The 20,369-nt window shown below is 38.9% G+C and overlaps 1 protein-coding gene across 1 annotated transcript; it reads left to right on the top strand.

Moving 5' to 3' along the window:
* Positions 1-2,130: 2,130 nt before the first annotated feature.
* LOC149013038 (protein ARABIDILLO 1-like) lies at positions 2,131-18,507 on the top strand. Its single transcript, XM_089158181.1, has 12 exons — positions 2,131-4,045; positions 4,144-4,302; positions 4,386-4,469; positions 4,574-4,705; positions 5,172-5,299; positions 6,553-6,640; positions 7,021-7,115; positions 13,404-13,467; positions 15,518-15,693; positions 16,239-16,460; positions 16,745-16,829; positions 16,959-18,507. Exons 1-12 carry the CDS (start codon positions 2,693-2,695, stop codon positions 17,133-17,135), a joined length of 2,763 nt encoding a protein of 920 aa, XP_089014307.1. The 5' UTR covers positions 2,131-2,692; the 3' UTR covers positions 17,136-18,507.
* The last annotated feature ends 1,862 nt before the right edge of the window (positions 18,508-20,369 follow it).

Raw genomic sequence — 20,369 nt, forward strand, 5'->3', positions numbered from 1 at the left:
TATTGAATTGAATCGGCTTTGGCTGATAATGAGCTAGACCAACCTTAAATTTAGATCTCAGATTTGGTTTAGCTCCGGTTCGATGTGACTATCTTCATGGACTAACCCTAATACCATATGAATATTTTGATTAATGCAAATGCTCTAGATTTCATGTGAATAACTAACATATGTCTATTATTGATCTAGGGTTCATCAACCTGTAGGCATATTGATTGTAGCTTTCTCCAATTTATGGAAAAATTATTTCAAAAAAAAAAAAAAAAAGGCTCGAATGATACGATCTCTCCATCACCTGATAATGAGTAGGGCAACCTCTGTATTTCTTGGTTTGTGAAGGTGCATTGTTAGGTACTTATTTTTCTTATTGAGATAGAACCTAAACATGTGCTTAATAAATTGTTTTCCGAGCTAAACTAACCTATTGTACGCATCATAAATAGCACCCTTCAAGCTAAACAATCTTCACATGAGCCCCAACATTTGCCACCGGTAACTTAAATTACAATCCCAGAGATTATGAGTGTACAACAAATTGATGAGGCACATTTTCTACAATGTGCAAGTGTGAAATTTAAAGTTCAAGGGCCGAAAAGAATACGATTCCTTGGTGTTTGGGTATAATTTAGCACTTGACCACGATGGTTTAAGGGACAAGAGATAAATGCATTGTGTTAGTATGTATCATTTATTAGATGTCGATTATTTTCGTGATTGCATTTGAAAATTTCCTAATCTATAGATTTTCTTTGATCTTATTTCAGCACATATCTTGTAAGCCTTATAGAATTGTGCATTGCAATTTGCAAATGATGGATATGATAATCAACCCAGAGGAGGTGGGGGGGGGGGGAGATGACACTATCTAGTGATATACTGGCAATGTGTCACCTATGGCCATTAAATAGATAGGGATTTTGAAATTGCAAAAATATACTAAAGCAACATAATTGAAGTGACAAAACATATGCACAATGTACTAATATAAGATCCCTTTAATAATAGCAAGTGTTTATGCCTCGAGAAACACCAAAAGTTGTTTTGAGTGTTTATGGAAATGGAAACACTTTTATAGGCATTTGATGAAACCTATGATAATCAACTCAAAAGAGGAGGCAAAAAAAGGGGGGGGGGGGGCACAAAAGCTTGTGATATACCAACAGTTTGTCACCCATAGCCATTAAATAGTTAGGGATTATGAAATGGCATCAATACACTAAAGCAACAAAATCGAAGTGACAAAACATGCGTATAGGTTTCGTTTAATAACGATAAATATTTTTGCTCAGAGAAACGCGAGAAGTTGTTTTACGTGATTTCGAAAATGGAAATACTTTTATACTTATGACAACTCGGAGGAGGAGTTTAGGGGAGGGGCGCACAAACTTGTGATATACCGGCAACGTGTCGCCTATAGCCATTAAACAGATCAGAATTTTGAAATGGCAAAAATACATTGAAGCAACAAAGTTTAAGTGACAAAACATGTGCACAATATGGGATCCATTAATAACACCAATTGTTTATGCTTCAAGAAACACCAGAAAGTGTTTTGAGTGTTTTTGGAAGCGGAAAGCCATAAACACATTTGATGAAACTTACTGCTTGATTGTATATGTTTTAATTCGGTATATGTCCCACAAAAAAAAATAAAAAATTCGGATACATGTCATAACCCGAAACCGAACAACCTTTGTAAAATTTTACAACATCATCGAGGAAACTTGTCACATGTTGGTAGAATTTGATCAAAACTAGTTCAATGTTTTCTCGAGGGATACCAGTCATATCCACTTATGTTCTTAATTTCACATAAGTTAATGTCCAAAATAGAGTTAGTCCCCCGTAGCAAACTAGACTCCCAGTGTCATCCCAAGGGATATCAACCTCATCAAGGTGGATGAGGGGGCTTTTTTTTTTTTGGGGTGGGGTGGTAGTATGGTATTAGGGTATTATGACAAACATATACAAATTGGATATATAAAAATTGGATTTTGTTGTAAATTCCATGAAAATCCAAATTTATTAACAAATCAATGGGTTTACATTTTGATTTTCCAGCATGAGTAAGTAATTAACACTTAGAAACTATATAAACACATACAACCCACCATCATCCCTCCCTAAGCCCTCTTGCCTCTTCAGACATCCAGGGAGAGAATTCTCTGCCTTCCATGAATCTACTATCATCAAATTACAAAGAAGGGAAAAAGGGAAGACAACTGTGAGGGTTTGGCTTCCCTTCATTGCCATCTCAAACTCTTTTTCTTTTCCGGGTCTTGCTCAGCTTCACATTCCATCTTCTCTAAATTTCAGTTCGTAGAAACGCCGAATGGTAGGCGTGGATTGTGACTACGGTAGCTCGGAAGATTAGGGTTTTACATAGAGTACCAAACCTAGAAGAAATGATGATTTGAGGTACGAGAATAATCCATCTGTTTCTGCTGTGAGCTATTGTTTTTATCCATCACAAAGCATTAGAATTTAAGAGAATAAACTTGGGTGGATGGGTATTTTTGCTGGGATTTGCATAGCTTAAGTGCACGCGCTTACATATATGAAGTAAATCTGTGTTATCTTGGCAATTCAGCAGCTGGTTTGAGGGTTAGGGTTGATGAGGTTGCCTACCTGTGTTTTGGTGGGTTGAATTGTTCAGGAAGTTTGGGGAAATTGAGGGGCTTTTGATTGAGATATGACTCGAAGGGTGAGGAGGAAGGGACCACAGTCGAAGGACAAGGAGAAGACAATTGCGCAACTTCACTCGGAAATCGGTGATGGGGGCTCTAATTCGGAGAGGGATGGGGAGGTTGATTGGACGAGCTTACCTGATGATACAGTTGTGCAGCTGTTTTCTTGTTTGAACTATCGAGACCGAGCAAGCTTAGCTTCGACCTGTAGAACATGGCGGGCTTTGGGTTCTTCTTCTTGTTTATGGAACTCTTTGGATCTTCGTGCCCATAAGTGTGATGCTACTACAGCAGCTTCCATGGCTTCCCGTTGTGCAAAGCTTCATAAGCTCCGTTTTAGAGGGGCGGAAGCTGCTAATGCTATAATGAATCTACAGGCGCGTGGTTTACGTGAGATTAGTGGAGATTTTTGTCGTGATATTACTGATGCAACACTCTCTGTGATGGCAGCTCGGCATGAGGCACTAGAAAGTCTCCAGCTTGGCCCAGATTTCTGTGACAGGATTAGTAGTGATGCTATCAAAGCAGTTGCTCTTTGTTGCCCTAGGTTGAAGAGGCTGCGACTTTCGGGTGTTCGGGACATTGATGGAGATGCAATCAATGCATTGGCTAAGAATTGTAGGCAGCTGATAGAGATTGGTTTCATGGACTGTGTGAATGTTGACGAGGTGGCATTAGGGAATGTAGTCACACTTCGTTTTCTATCAGTTGCGGGGACAAGAAACATAATGTGGAATTCAGCTTCACAGATGTGGAGTAAGCTGCCCAACTTGATTGGGTTAGATGTTTGTAGGACTGATATAAGCTCTGGTGCTGTTTCAAGATTGTTGTCCTCATCACCGAGCATGAAGGTTTTTTGTGCCCTCAACTGTACCCTTCTTGAAGAAGAAGGCAACTATATGTCATATAATTACAAGGGTAAGTTATTACTTGCTCTTTTCAATGACATTTTCAAAGCACTGGCTTCATTATTCGCCGATATTACAAACAATGATAGAAGTGTATTCTCGGATTGGAGGAATCTGAAGACCGGGGATAAAAACTTAAATGAGCTTATGACTTGGCTTGAAGGGATTCTCTCGCATTCGCTACTGCGTATTGCTGAGTGCAATCCACAGGGACTGGATAGTTTCTGGCTAAGGCAAGGGGCTGCATTGTTACTGAATCTAATTCAGAGTTCCCAGGAAGACGTTCAGGAAAGAGCAGCTACAGGTCTTGCTTCATTTGTTGTCATTGATGATGAAAATGCTACAGTACATTGTGGAAGGGCCGAGGCAGTTATGCGGGACGGTGGAATACGCTTACTTCTAGACCTCGCAAAATCTTGTATTGAAGGTCTGCAGTCAGAATCCGCGAAGGTAAGAGTACCGCTCTGAGTTTAACAGAGTTTCTGAACTTGATTCTTACATGTATCATAGAAATTCGGATGATTGTTTTAAACTCATCACATATGCAGGCCATAGCAAACTTGTCTGTCAATGCAAAAGTTGCAAAAGCTGTTGCAGAAGAAGGAGGGATCAATATACTTGCAAATTTAGCAAGGTCTATGAACAGGATGGTGGCTGAAGAGGCTGCTGGTGGCCTGTGGAATCTTTCCGTAGGAGAGGAGCACAAGGTTACTGTTGCTGCTGCTACCTGATGATGCTTTCTTCCAAGTTTTGGTTATAATATAGTTCTGTCCCCTCCCCCCCTCTTCAGGGTGCCATTGCTGAGGCAGGTGGCGTAAAAGCTCTAGTGGATCTTGTTTTCAAGTGGCCTGCTTCTGGTGGTGATGGAGTTCTCGTATGTCCTTGCTTATTGTATATCATTTATGTTCTGAAGAAGCAGGGTTCTGGTGAATGGAAAGATTAAGGTGATCTTTTTTATTGTTTTATTCTTGATGTCAGGAACGTGCTGCTGGTGCTCTTGCTAATTTGGCAGCTGATGATAAGTGTAGCATGGAAGTTGCTCTAGCAGGTGGTGTACACGCTTTGGTGATGCTTGCTCGGTCTTGCAAGTATGAAGGAGTGCAAGAGCAGGTATCATTTTTCTTTATTTGAGAAATTACTTATCTTTCATTATTTGGTGACTCTTATAGCTACTAGCCTTTAATTTCCTTAGACATCTTTGCTTGTATCTATTGATCCATGTGGTGCATCGAATGGGATCTGTAACTCTGTAAGAAAATAAGTATTCCATCATAAAGTCATTGTGAATGTACTACCCTTAGGTTGAGTTGTCTTAAGTATTTCCTGAATTGGACTAAGTTGGTCTCCCATTCCTTTTGTAGACTTTCTCCTTGGTAGGTATTCCTTTCCTTGATCAATTGGAAAAAAATATGTACATATATAAATTCCTTTGTTAGAACTATTAGAAAAAGATAAATTCCTTGGTAAGCCCAGTCTCGGGAGCCTTTCATATTGTGGCCAGATAGTTTTCTTTTATTTCTTTCAATTTGTTCTTTATTGAAGTAAAAGGAGGTTGTTGGTACTCATTTCTTTCTAGGCTGCTCGTGCTTTAGCTAATTTGGCTGCCCACGGGGATAGTAACAGTAACAATGCTGCAGTTGGACAAGAAGCAGGTGCACTTGAAGCACTGGTGCAACTAACTAACTCCCAACATGAAGGTGTCAGGTAATCTACTCAGTTTTTCTGAAACCACTGAGCATAAAGCAATGCATGCGGATCTCGATCCATAGTTAATTTATTTGAACATGCCTTGCTCAAATGTGTGGAGTATTTGTTTTATTTGTCATTGTTGTTCGCATTTGAGGATCCACGTTGCTGACCCCTTTTTGTTGGATTGGGCAGAGTTGTTATTCTTTGACTGACCATTTATGGATGGCTGGATTTTTTTGGTTTTTTTTTTTGTGTGGGGGGGGGGGGTTGGGGAGGATGGGTGAGAACGGGAGGAGAGGAGGGAGGGGGTTGTCACTATGAATTGATGGAACCGGGGGCCTTTTTTTTGGGGGGGGGGGGGGTTGGGGAGGATGGGTGAGAACGGGAGGAGAGGAGGGAGGGGGTTGTCACTATGAATTGATGGAACTCTGTCTTTGGCCAAAGTTTTCACTGATTCTGTATCTCTGGCACTGATTGCATTTAGTTTCCTTTACCATGTGGCTTCGAAACTTTCAAACAGAAGCAGTACAGAATGCTTTACTCTATCCTTTGACATGTCAAGGCAATGTAGCATTTACTACTTTTCTGTATTGGAGGTGTAGTTATCAATGCTGGACTCATTGGTTTTCGTTGTGTCTGATAAAAGCTAATCAATTGACTTCATATTGGGATTGCTGGTTGACTTTTCACTGAGCGATCATTCTACCATGATAGGTAATTTAACTGCAATGATGAAAATGGTCACTCATGGTGTATAATTTGGATCAACAGTTCTAACAAATCTTCTGCTGGTGTAGTCAGACCACTTATACACTCTCCTCTTCTTGAGTAATTTGATTTGAAAGAATGAAAAGCTGTGTTATTTGCATCTATTTCTGGAAAAGAAAGATGGAAGATCTGTGTTTGTTTTGTCTCCATAAAAAATGTTCTCTCTCTCTCTCTCTCTCTCTCTCTCTCTCTCTCTCTCTCTCTTTCTCTCTCTTTCTCTAAATTAAATATTGATGTATTGACATTGTTATTGGTTATCTCAAATGGAATGCCTAAGTTCTATGTATCAGTTGACTTCCTTATTCAGCCAATTTATTTACTCAGAAATAGAAAATTCCTCAAATTCTTGGCCTGGTACCTTTACTTTGGGGTTTAAATGATTTATTTGGTATATTAGTTTCTTACTGAACCTCACATGCTTTAATTTTTTGTAAAGGTGATTTATTTGCTTGACATTACCTATTGTGTGATGAGGACAGCATGTATTTTTCATAAAACAGGCAAGAAGCTGCTGGCGCTTTGTGGAATTTGTCATTTGATGATCGAAATCGAGAAGCAATTGCTGCAGCCGGTGGTGTGGAGGCCTTGGTATGTTTATGTTGTTTGCGTGAAGTGTGAATTGGACCTTAGTAGTCCTGTACAACCTTTATTTAAGTTTACTCACATACATGCATCCCCCACCCACCCCCCCAAGTAAAAGGATTTTTTTTTTTTTTTTGGGGTGATATTGAGGGATAAGTTGATTGTTCATCCCATCCCCTATTCCTGGAAAGCAGAAAGAAGAAAAGAATGAACGGGAATATAAATACTTGCTGGCTCTAAGTGGGATTGGTGAAGTGTGATGAACTCTTTGGTGGCCTGGACACTTTTGATTTACCTTTACAGTTTAGATGCAATTTTCTGCATCTCTTTTAGCTTATTTTCTTTGAGCTTAAAATCAATATGATGATTAAATATTTGTTCTATAGGTTGCCCTTGCTCAGAACTGCTCAAATGCTTCCCAAGGTCTTCAGGAACGGGCTGCAGGCGCTTTGTGGGGATTATCGGTATCAGAAGCTAATAGGTATGGAAAATATTATTTTTCTTCCTGACTGTGTCATATAGTGTCAAAGCATTTCTTTTGGTTGTTATCTCTGGTTTTTAGAGTAGTATCTGAAATTCAGTGCATACTTGCGGAACATTCTTCGATAACTTCTATTAATGTTTTATAATCTTGAGCTCACGACTAGAATTTGCATTTTCTTGTGGCACTTGTTGGAGTTTTTGCAAGCAGCAGGCTGAGAGTAAAGTGAACTAGCACCTTACGCCTTCTGTTTATGACCACTTGTCATTGAATTGACTTGGCAATGGGAAAGAAGAATAAACACCGGCATGTAATTTGGCACTTTGGCAACAAGCAAAAATAGATAATTTAATGAGTAAATCCAAAAATAGAAAATGTCCTATTGGATTTCTTACTACTCTCCAAATGATTTTTGAAAATGAAGAAGGATGTTAGTAGATTCGTCGGCAGGGGAAACTTTTGCCAAGTCCTTTCAATGAATCTGGACTTGATATTTTAAGGTTTTCCTGACAATGTGTGGTGAATCTCATCATTAATTGAGTTGCCACTGAAGGATTTAGGACAGAGACTGACACATGCAGTCACATGTCACTTCATAAGTTAGATGACCATTATTATATTTAGTTCTTTTTGTTATTCTTTTGTACTTAACTTGGGGCCAGATTTATTATCTTGTTTTATCATAGTGTTACTATGTTGTAGTTATATGGGTTGTTATTTTACGCAAGGATTCAGTATTTGGTTTGTTGGAGGCAGGTTTCAGCAGTGTCTCCAGTTCTGACCAAAACCTGGGAGTTCTCTACATCAATCAAATCTTAGGTTTTGATGCTTTGTCCATATTTTTATTGTTTTAGACCTATTCCATGTATTAGTTTCAACCCCCCCCCCCCCCCAAAAAAAAAAAAAAAAAATCCTAAAATGTTATATGTAATCTGCACCCAGGTTTTGTAGTGTATGCTGAATGTTGCTGTACGCTAGCCGTAATTATGATATTAAAACAGTCAATATATACATTAGATTAGGGAAACACATATAAAACACTGATCACTCAATACAAACCACGAGTTGCATACCATTGAAGATGTCTGTGATGCTTATACAACTGCAGCACAATGTATACCATGACACAAATTGTTTTGAACACTGTATATATTTTTATTTTTCTACAATCAGATTTGCGATATAGGTGAACTACCTTGGACTGACCCAAACTCATTGGCAACTGAGACCAAGAATTGGGTCCAAATATGGTTTTATTCTGATGGGTGATTAGGATATTATTATTTATTTATTGGGATAGTTATGTTTGGAGATCTTTGTTTTGGGTAAGATACAGAAATAGTTTTAGCAAGTTTTAAATTGTTAGGGGTCCTAACATAATTGTATAGTTCTTACCTTAGTGAGTGAGTGAGTGTGTGTCTCTGTGTTTTTTTTTTTCTGTTAAATTTCTTACCTTAGTGAAGTCTGCTTTTTAATGATGTAAATGCTTGTAGCCAACATATTGGACTAGTTGAGTTGGATAAAATAGTTGTTATGGTTCGAGTAACCAGTGTTGCTGTGTGGGTGCATTCTTCTCCCCATTTTCTTCTTAAGTGATTTCTCCTTGCCCTGGCAACTCTTAAATTTTCTTCTTCCTAATCGGCTCTCTGCCAATCTGGTATCATAGCCGAAAAATTCATCATCCTTCCCCATCGGTCTCTTTCCCCCAGGCCCCATCACTGTTCCATGGACAACAGTAATCACATCTCCTTTCTTGCCGCTGTAACCTTTATGTCACCATCCTTTTCATGCCGATGGATCTCTCATTTCTTCTACCATCAGAACTCTTACCCATCTGCCACTGGAACCCACGGCCTAGGTAAGTCCTATCCTGCAATTACCAGACAATCCTTTTTCTATAAATTCCTATGGTCTCCACCTAAATTCCTCGCCAAATTAGAAACCCCCTTGAACGTCACTGAGTTGACTCCTCCCTTCGATCAATATTGTATCCGCAAAAAATAAAAATAAAGTTACATACCTGGTTGAGTAGGGGACGCAGAACGGTATCACTCAAAATAAAATTACATACGTGCTTGAACTATCGCTGCAATTCATATTCCTTCCGTTGAAGTCGAATCTAACTCCAACTCTTTGTGAGGTTCTGCCGTTTTCTCTGCAGGAGTCACGGATATGGTATGCCTTCTCATAATTTCCCTTTTATCTGTTTCTTTATGCTCTTTCCCTCTTTTACTAACTTGACCCTCATTTTCCTCTTTATTATTAATTCTTTTTTATTTAGTTCCAAGCTTTACTGTACTACCTCTCTCTTATTTGTTCATTCCAATTAAGAATCTACTATTTGTCTAATTTCCCATAGTATCCCTCCCCCCATCTAACATGTCATACCAGACTTCTCTTTTTCTGTCTTCGATTTGCAGTCCCGTAATTCACAATTTTTTGAAAAGTTGAATATAATGGAATAGTTGAGTTATGGTTTGAGTAGTTTATGTGGTTGCACCTGTGTGCCTTCTCTTTACCCTTTTCTTCTTTGATTTCTGTGCTCCTTGCTCTTAAATTCCATTCTTACTAATCGGCTCTCCACCCTTTTAAGGGAGAAGCCCATGGCCTTCAAGCTCCAATTGCACAAATAAAGATGCCAAGTTAAGAACTTGATTGGGGAATCAGTTAAGTAACAATTTCATTCTATGTAGACGTTGATTGGATCTGAAATTTGTAGATTTCATTTCATGAGGTGGTTAAGAGTTTTAAAATCAATATTTGCATTTTGGAGATTTGAGAAGCTGCAAATTTGCAAGAGAAAAAAAGAAGGGTGGGATTCTTGTTACCCTACTTAATCTGGGATAGGATAAAGAAGACTTGCTTCTCTAAAGACGTAAGGTAAACAAAAAGATGGGAGTTTGATGGCTATAATGGTGATAGTAGGCAAGGTTGAGGAAGGAAGTCAAGAAAGCTAAGATATAGATTAGGGATTAAAGTTGTGATGAGTAAGGTTATAATCGACTCTTTTATTATGTATTTTCTAAGTTTTTTTTAGTACTTCTGATTTTTTTTTGATGAATAAAAAATATATTAAACAAAAGAAACAAGAGTACAAGGCCTTTAAGAAGAATTAAGACCCCAGGAGACAACAATAAGTTTGTTCTTTGGGGTATCATCAACAGGGAGATGGGGAATGGCTAACTGTCTAGAAGAAACATAAAAATAGATGGCGTTCCAAATCCAATCTATAGAGCAGGATTTAGATGTCCATCTCCGAAGATTGCGTTCCCACCATAGGTGGTGGATCAAGGCACAATACACTAGCTTACCAATCCGATCTCAAATTGAAGAGCCTGAAAAGTTTCTCAAAGTCCAAGACCAATCTCGAAAGAACCCATAGGATCGCCTTGAACGGGGCCAAATGGAAGCTAGGGCTTTTCCCCAGATAGATCTGGAGAAGGAGCAAGAAAAGAAAAGGTGCTCCAGGTTCTCCACACCGTTTCAACATAGGATGCAATTTGGATTAACAGGGATATAGCGGTCAATAAGGAAGGATTGGGTGGGGAGGGCAAGGTTAAGGGCTCTCCAAAGGGTAAGGGAGTGGCGGGGAATGAAACCTTTGAACCAAACCAAGGGGCTTAGGGTTATGGGGTCTGAGGAGGTTCCAAGCTGAAGAGGTGGAGAAGGTTTTGGAGGGGGAAGGGAGCCAAACAATGAGGTCTCTAAAGGAGTTAAGGGGGGGGGGGAAGAGGGATTCCCAAACCTGTGTGAGAATGGGGAGGGGGTAGGGGACCCGGGACCCAGGACCCATTTGATATGAAGGTAGACATGGGGGTGGTTTTGGGGATACGGATGTCATAGACAGTGCGGGGACCAAAGAGGTTAAAGAGAATGCCCAACAAATGCCACGGATCAAGCTAGAAGGAGGTGGAGGAGCCAGAGGAGATGGAAGTAGAGATAGCGGAGATGGCGCAAGGGCGCTACAAGAGAATTTTCCTCCAGACCCAAGAAGGGTTGGAGGGCATAGGGACAGTCTAGAGGGATCAGACCGGAGATGGAAAGAGTAGACCCACCTAATCCAAATAGAATCATGCTTAGTGGCAATCTTCCAATTAAGTTTGAGGAGGCAGGCAACGTTAACATCAGAGAGCCGGCGGATTCCCAAGCCTCTTTCAGAGGTAGGGTGGCAGATGGAAGACCAACTGACCAGGTGGATGGTGCGTGAGGCTTCCTGCCCTTTCCAAAGGAAGGCACAAAATATAGACTCCATGACACGGATGGTAGATTTGGGGATCGAAAAAATCCCGCATCAATAGAGATAGGGGGACTAAAGGAGAGACTGGATGATGACCACTCTTCCAGCAAAAGATAGAAGCTTACCCTTCCAAAGTTGAAGCTTCTTACGGATATTGTCAAGCATAGGGAGGCAGTGGTGACGAGTGAATCTACCTGGGATGAGCGGGAGACCAAGATAAACCACAGGAAAGGATCCAAGTTTGAAACCCGAGAGCTGGAGGAGAGACGCACGAAGCTGATCAAGGACACCAGTGAGAAAGATGGTGGACTTATCAAGGTTGACTTGGAGCCCAGAGAGGGATTCAAACTACAAGAGAGCTGAGAGGATGGAGGAGATGGATAGACCTATCCAACAAAACTGATATTTTTTCCACTTTAGACTGATCTAAAGTGAGTGTTACTTATCTGGTTTGGTATTGACAATGATTGATCCTGATTCGAATACCTGGATTTGAACCTTGTTTGTGAGGCCCTTGTACTCATTAATGAAAGAATGGAAGTATTTGAAACTTGTGAGATTAATCTTTTTTTCCCCGTATAACGTGAATGACACTGCAATTTCGGGAGCAAATCCAGGCTTCAAATTTGTCTCCTTCTCTCTTTCAAGTTCTATTCTACTGCGACTGGTTTTATTCCATTATATTTTTCCCGACATCCATTTTCACTTCTTAAGACCCTTATTTCTTTCTTTTCTCTCTCTCTTTTTTTTTCCCTTCCTCCTTTCTCTTCTTCAAGCTATAGCAGCCCATAGACTCAATTATTCAAGCATGATGACTGGAATATACTGACTGTGGTGAAAGATTGTGCTAAGTGGTAACCTAATTCCATTGGCCCTCCTTAGCCAATTCTCCCATAAACCCAGATTTTCCTTACTGCTGAAGCTATTACCAGTTTTCGTATCAGTTGCCAAAATTTCCATTTTTTTGTCTCAACTTCAGTGCCTGTGTACCTTGAATATTTATCATCCAACAAGGTGTTAAAACGAACACCAAGAAATCATGAAATGAACTGAAAATTATCGACGCAACATAGATATTTTACATGGACAGTGGGTTGCACACCAACTCGATGTGCTACCTCCACTGTGAAAAGAAAGAACTGTCACTATCTAGGAATAAGCTTAGAATGGAGATATCTCAATCAATCACCAATACGGTATTAAAAAATCTCTCACCCAAAACACTAAGGCGTAAATCCCAAAATCTCACAATGATTCCGTGAGAGAATATATATATATATATATATATATATATATATATATATATATATATATTTCAATTAGGTAAACGGCTCTCGGTCACAGATCTCACAAAACAGGTCATTTGGGTTACCCAGCAAAACATGTCAGTGCGTATCCATCTTCAAAGTCAGGTACAAGAATCTGGGTCACACATAAGACGTAACAGAAGGAGGTCTGGAAGATACATTTGATTTCGTTAGGTAGTGATTTAGGATTTTTTTCACAGCATTCTAACCCATGAGACAGCAAGGGTCAATCTATATATGATGTACTGTTGGAGTTGGTTAGTAATTTCAAACATATGCATGGCATCCAAACCCATGAGATAGCAAAAGAAGGTGCTGATGATAATGATCTCATTTTTTTTTTTTACATAATTGACAAGAAATCTGTACATATTACATTTTATTTATTTATTTATGGCTGTACTTGTTGACAAATTCTGCATATATGCTGAGGTATGAGTTGGATACCCTTCCTACCTTCGAGTTAGGATAATCTTCTAGGTTTCCCAAACCTCTCCTGTACCAATCATCTTATCACTTCCTAGCTATTTGGGGTCAGCTATATCAAGAAAAAGTGTCATGTAGTTCATCAAAGTTATTACAGGTCTTAAAGGTAATTTAAGTTACAATTTGCTGTGTGTGACCTTGTTATACTTCAAGCTTGCAGTTTGAAATTTTAGCATGATGCTACTGGCAAGTTGAATTTGTTCTTTTACTCTTGCATTCTCTCCGGTAGAAGGATTTATTCTTTTCTTTTCCTTTTAGCATTGCCATTGGACGGGAAGGAGGTGTTGCACCCCTTATTGCACTTGCACGGTCAGATGTTGAGGTTAGTATCCCATCTTGGTTAATATATTTTTTCTGTCTTTCAAGATTTTTGTTTTCCTTCATTATTTCTATTTGTTTGCTTTATGCTTGAACATTAACTGCCCTAGTTAGCTTCTGGGGAAAGAGGGGCAATTGACAAGCATGTGTACATATCTGACTGCTTCCTGAATGCTTTTAGGTTGGAATGTATGTATCTTATTGAATTGTTTGTAAATTTCTTAGATGGGGAATGGAAGCTTGTTATTTTTTCTGGAGCTTTGGTCATCCGTGGGCCAATCAAGAAAATGTTCGGGGAGAGCTTTTTGGCATCTGGGAGCCCAAATTTTTTTTTTTTGTTATTTTGTCTTTGCCAGCTGGAAGCTGAAAAAATTGCTTCCAAAAGCTTATCCAGGAGGTCCTGAGTCATTTTCTTCCAGTGTCTAATAAATCTTAATTTTTGCATTGATCAAATTGAAGTTATTAGTAGAATGTGGCCTTGTTTTTAACACTATGTGTATATTTTTTTTGGGTAAATAAGATATTCATAACCAAAGCCCTGAAGGGGGAGGGTAAGGGGAATATACACGGGAAAAAAATGAGGCGGGAGAGAACCATACAGAAGAAACCACAAGCTCAGGAGGCCTAGTAGGCAACAAAAGGGAAGGGTCCAGTCCCCAGTTAACAACAATGTGCACTGTGCCAGTTCCTTGGGGAGTCTCAAGAAGGCTAATGGGAAACATGAAGGGAATCAAATGAGATGGGCTTTCCAAATGAAAAAAAAAAAATTGAGCATTGGAAGTCCATCTTCTGAGATTCCTCTCCATCCAAGTTTAGGAGATACTGGCTCCCTAAACAAGCTTTTCAGTAGTGTCACAGATTGAAGAACCCTAGAAGGGTGACCAGCCTATGACATATTTACTTAAAGCCGTTGAGTGTATAGAAAATGATGTTATGTGTTCCTTGGGCTACTTATGAGTTGTGGTAATAAAAGATACTTGAGTTGTGGCCATCTTCTGTGTTTTATACTGCAGCACTTTGGGCTTTTGGTGGCTCATGAACCTCTCATGCATAATAGTATATTATTCTGCTGCTGCAAAATTACACAAGATAAAAAGTAATATATAAATCAATAAAGCGATTACCCATTGCTTAACCAACTCTTGTTAACAACGCAGTTGTTGCATGCTGGTGTGAATTAGTGAATAAACGGTGATCTTTGTAGCTTCCACTACATATAGGTCTGATTGCTGTCTAGATTTCCTCCTCTTTTTTTTTTTTTTGGGGGGGGGGGGGGAGGGGCGGGGTGTTGAATTCTGTATAGTTCTCTCCCGGCGCCCTTTTTTCCTATGTATATTTCCCTTCCCCTCCATCTTTAGGGCTTTGGTTATGAATATCTTATTCACTTCTCAGGACTGTGGAGAAGAAGAGCAAAGTAACTGTATCATTTTTCCTGTCTAGATTTCCTCTTAATATGTAGATACCATCAATTATCTTTTTCTTTTTCTTGCTGTGTAGAGGCTGAGCTTTCTGAGCCATGTTCTGTCTTTCAGTTCAGTTTCTCTTTAATAACTATTTCCCCTGTCTACAAGTTTAGGGACCTGCGATTATTTGTGCAATGACTAACCCAAGTCAAAAGGCTAAATAAGTTTTCTTGCTCTTTTTTATGAAAAAAATGTTTTCTTGCTGTTTTTATTTGTGAAATCTTCTTTGGTCAAAATGTTATTTGTGCAATTTTACTGCTGTAATAAATGACAGTCGGGTTTTAGATGATTGAAGTAGCTGAGGGATGCATAAGATGTTCATTCTTGCTTACGGTGTGTCCCATGGTATTAAATACAGACATTTCCCTTAGCTAGTAAGCTTGGGGTTGAAGCATTGAATACTATCTGTTGAAAAAGTGGTATCTGATTTTGCAAATGTAAATACATATATGTATGCATTTATCTTTCCACAGATGCTATATAAATGTCTATTGACTGATTCCTTAGTGTGAGAAACGCTATTATTTGGCTTTGAATGGAAATACTTTTTGCATGGTGAGACTGTACACGAAGCAAATTTTACTTTTGCAGGATGTTCATGAGACTGCAGCTGGAGCACTATGGAACCTTGCCTTTAATCCGGGCAATGCTCTTCGTATTGTTGAGGAAGGGGGAGTTCCAGCTCTTGTTCATTTGTGTTCTTCATCAGAATCAAAAATGGCCCGCTTTATGGCTGCTTTGGCATTAGCTTACATGTTTGATGGGAGGTACATTAGTTTTTTGGTTATCCTGCATAATATGATGGCCTTTTTCTATGTTTACTGCTTCCTGACAGAAACCCCCTTTTGTGGTTCAATTTGTTTTTATGTTCTTGAGTTTGCTTGTCATCAAGACCCTTGAGAGTCAATAGGCTATCCATTTTTCAACTGCCACCTCCATTTGTCCTCATGCTGATATAATACTAATAGGGAAGCTAAAACTGTTAAATGGTGCCATCAGGTACATAAACATGGTATCTAAGCGAGAGTGTTGTCTAAAGGTTGGTCAGCTGAGGCTGTTCCTTCTTACATCAGAGGACCGGTGATCAATCCAGTCGAGATTGACTAATCCATCTTGGGTAGGATTGGTGTTGGCTGGGATTGATCTGTGACGCATGCATCTTATGCATCTGGGGCATTTACATAATGGTCTACTGCATAATTGACAATTGACTTCGCAGATGTGCTGACTGCTGATAACATCAGTGACATACTTTTTGGATTAACTTAAGTGTCTCATATACATTCTAAAATGTCATGTACATCCTCCGCAGGATGGACGAAATTGCATTAATAGGGTCTTCATCGGAAGGTGTTTCGAAGAGTGTCAGCTTAGATGGTGCTAGGAGGATGGCCTTGAAGCACATTGAAGCCTTTGTGCTTACATTTTCTGATCCACAAACCTTCTACGCAGCTGCTTCATCATCCGCTCCTGCAGCCTTGGCACAAGTAGCTGAAGGAGCACGTATTCAGGAAGCTGGGCATTTGAGATGCAGGTTTTTATTTCAACACATTTCATTTGTACACTAAATTTTTTGTATGGATTGCTTTACTGCTCTACTCCTATGTTTCCCATCTTTGGTACAATTCTCTTATTATACATCTAATGTCTGTATGATGGATATGCATGTGTTATCATGGGGCAATGCTATTTCAATCTGTTACTGCTGCCTAGCTGGATTGACGTACTATGTTTGGAATTTTGTGTTCTACTTTTTGAGGTATTTGTGGCTTTCACTGATTTCTTTGTTGTCATTAATTTTGTTTGTTGATTCTTCAGTGGAGCTGAGATCGGAAGATTTGTTACCATGCTTCGAAATTCTTCCTCCATTCTAAAGGCCTGTGCAGCTTTTGCTCTTCTCCAGGTTAGGACAACATGTCCATTACCCAGATCTCCCCTGTTTGGAGTCTATTTTTCTGATTTTTCTTTTAGATTTTGATGGAAATGACAAAAAATTTATTGTCTTAAATGAATCCTTTCACTCTTGTTTCAGTTTACCATCCCAGGGGGCCGGCATGCGGCGCACCATGCTGGTCTCTTGCAGAAGGCTGGAGCAGCTAGGGTGCTACGTGCTGCAGCTGCTGCTGCCACAGCTCCTATTGAAGCCAAAATCTTTGCGAGGATTGTACTCCGGAACCTTGAGCACCATCATGTAGAGGCATCCTTATGAAGGGCTGTTATACAACAAAAGTTCAACTGCTACCTCAGGTGTGGACGGCTTCCTAGTCTTGTGCGGTCCTACAAGGTGGTGGTGGTGCTAATATATTATCTGCACAAATGTAAACTAAATTTGTCAAGCAAGTGTTGTGTAGGTTGCTACCATGATGTGGATTTTTCTGGACAATTAGTTCCGGTCTTTGTTGTCCTTGAAAATCAGGAAACAGGGATGGGGAGTTCGTCATTTCTGATACCCCAGCCCTCTCTTTCCCTACCCTTTCTCCCTTTTCTGGTCCTTAGAAGTTTGATGTGTGTTTATTCCCCTCCCCCACCCCCCTTCTTTTGGTTCATTTTGTTGTCAGTATGTACATGGTACTGGGGTATCAATAGACCAGTATCAATCATTTTTGCATTCCATATTCATCAGAAGGATGTTATCTCATAATATATGTTCAAATTATATTTAGAATTTAAATGCTCTTGCAGAAGTATTCCCAGTTTGTGGCCGTTTGCTTCATTTTTGATTGTTTTCCATCTCACAAGTAGGGCCGAGAAATTCATCTGAAAGAAAAAAGAGAAGGGCTTAGATTGGTGCCCTGTTGTTTTCACATAGGTGTTGCTGCAGATGGTTTTGTCTAGTCTTACATTCTAGAACTCCTTGGTCTGCTTACTGCTCTATGGTGCCTTTGTTGGTTTAAGTAGCCGTACATTTTCTCCAACCATGACGTGCAGTTACTGCAACTTCCTGGGTTGAAGGTAACTGTTTAGCACGCTATTGTATTTTACCAGCAATCTAAGCTAACCATACCCTGTACATTCTCTTGCATTTTTCTGTTCTATCTATGGTTCAGATATGACCCTCAGCTATTCATGTTCTTTGATTTTTATATATGGACACTTTCCTTGAACCTTCCTTCCAGTACTGTCACTCAAAGTGGTCTTTTTCTGTTCTGGTTGATGTTGACTTCTGATGGAAATGCCTCCCTCTTGTCTCTCTGCCTTCAGGTGATCAATTCACTCATTTCTTGATGTCAAGGCCAGGTCATTGTCTCGACCTTCAAAATTTTTATGGGCAATTATGATCTAGCAGCAATGTGAAACAGGTGCTATAGACCTTGTGACCAGGGATTTGGACTTGGATTTTGAATTATCTTGCAGGAAGGATGGTTGAGTTGCAAGTTTGAATCTAGCATGAACAGTTTCATGGTTGGGCAAAGAGCCATGGAAACTTACCCTCGTCTATGATCAATAGTCTCCATGAACGCAAATTCCTTAATCTCCTTAATTATCCAACAGCCTCCCATCTATCATCCAAAAAGAAAAAGTCTTTCCATCATATCGCTCAAGCTGATCTCTCATTTGCCATTTCTGGAAGTGCTTGCTGGAGTGGTGTATAATGTATTAGTGTTTTCTTTGTGTACGGGTTAGGTTTTGGTTTTGGTTTTGGGTAAATTATCATGTCAAGTTAAAGTTTTTGTAGTTGGAAACTTGGAATTACATTAAAAAAAAAAAGTAATTGTTGTTCAAATTCTTCTATTGGTAGGGATTGCTCATAGAACACAGTGTAGTGTGGGGCGATTGCTCACTTTACAAAAATCTCATATGGGGGTAATACTTTTTGGTAGGGATTTTTTCTTCTTTCTGGGATCTAAGATTCATTTACATATGCCTTTGACTACATTCTCAGGGTACCTCTTATATATAAGTATAGCAGATTTTGTCCTAGTTCTAAAAAGATTCAAACTCTTGAAGAGATGTGTGGACAAGAAATTCGAATATTGATGGTTTGTGCAAGGCATGAAATTTATGCTTAGACACATAAAATGTGTGGATTCCATGTGAATTTCTTAGTAATAATAATTTCAAGGCATTCAAATAGTTGGGGAGTATATCAATTACCCAAGAAGAATACCTTTTGTTTTTTTTTGGGTCAAGGAGCAAAGAAGAATACTTGGTGTATAATATGAGGTCTCACACATACCAAATTCATAAATTATCAAATACAATACACTTAGGATCTAAATAAGGTCAAATCTATAGTGAGGGGTCCTTGCATCAAAATAGACCTTTTGCTCCAAGTGTGAACAAAGAAGACTAGTAACCATACAGAAAACCGAACAGAAGCAAAAAGGTTTTCAAGATTTGGGATTTTCTATGCTTGCAAGGAAAAATGGAACGGTTCTTGTGTAATTTTACCATGGATTTATGAATGGGATCACCAATTTGAGCTTATCTCGGTAGAGTGGAGTATTGTTTTTGTGTAAAATTAAGCAGAGAAGTGGAATTTTATCCAATCCATTTTCTTATCAGAAATAGACTAACCATTTATTTGTAGATGTATGACATGTCTCCCAACATCACATCAAATGGTTGAAATTCATTTATAAATCATATCAATCTTTTAAATGATGTGACTTTGATGTAATTTTGGGAAACATGTCACATATCTAGATACAAGGAAATTAATAGTCAATTTTATTGTAAAAAAATGACATGATAATGATTAGAAAAACTGGAAAAATTTATTTGGTATATTTCATTGTCAGAAATGGATGGTCTATTTCCTTACTAGAAATGAACATAATATTAGTCCGAAAAACTAGACCCCAATGTAGCGTTAGGCAATTTGGTGTGGGACCCACTATTTTGACGGTTAGGAGCTCGTAACAGGATATGGGGCTTGCTTGGAAGACAGTAACACATTTATTTAGCTACATGAATCAATTTTCCTTCACCTTCTACTGTAAAGGAGGAAAGTTAAAAGCCATTCAAATGGAAGCTGTTGCGATTCGAGAAGGAATGAAGCTAGTTATCTCCCTTAATTTAAAGAAAGTCATTATTGAAAGTGACAATGAAGCTGTTGTTAGTCTAATTAACAACAAATCAAAGACTTCACCTTGGATGATCAGTCATTACATACATGATATCTTCAATCTTTGTTTAATGTATTAATTGTAAATCATACATATAGAGAAGGAAACTTTGTAGCTGATAGATCAACTTTTTATGCTGCAGTTTCTCAAGCTTTTTCTTTTTTTTTCTCTCCCCCCTTTTGTTCTTTGGCTGTTGCATTTTGATGTAATTGGTACTTTGTATTCCAGGGGCTTTTCTTTTAAATAAACTTAGTTTCTTCACAAAAAAAATAAATAAATAAATCAATTTCCCTGTCAAGTATAGTTTTGTTTAGTTGAATTAGGTATCCCTAGCCCTTCGCACCAAAAAAAAAAAAAAAAACCAACCTGGCCCT

Source organism: Hakea prostrata, chromosome 6 (genome assembly GCF_041222555.1).
Source record: "Hakea prostrata isolate BN-2017 chromosome 6, UWA_Hpros_2, whole genome shotgun sequence".
Classification (NCBI taxonomy): Eukaryota; Viridiplantae; Streptophyta; class Magnoliopsida; order Proteales; family Proteaceae; genus Hakea; species Hakea prostrata.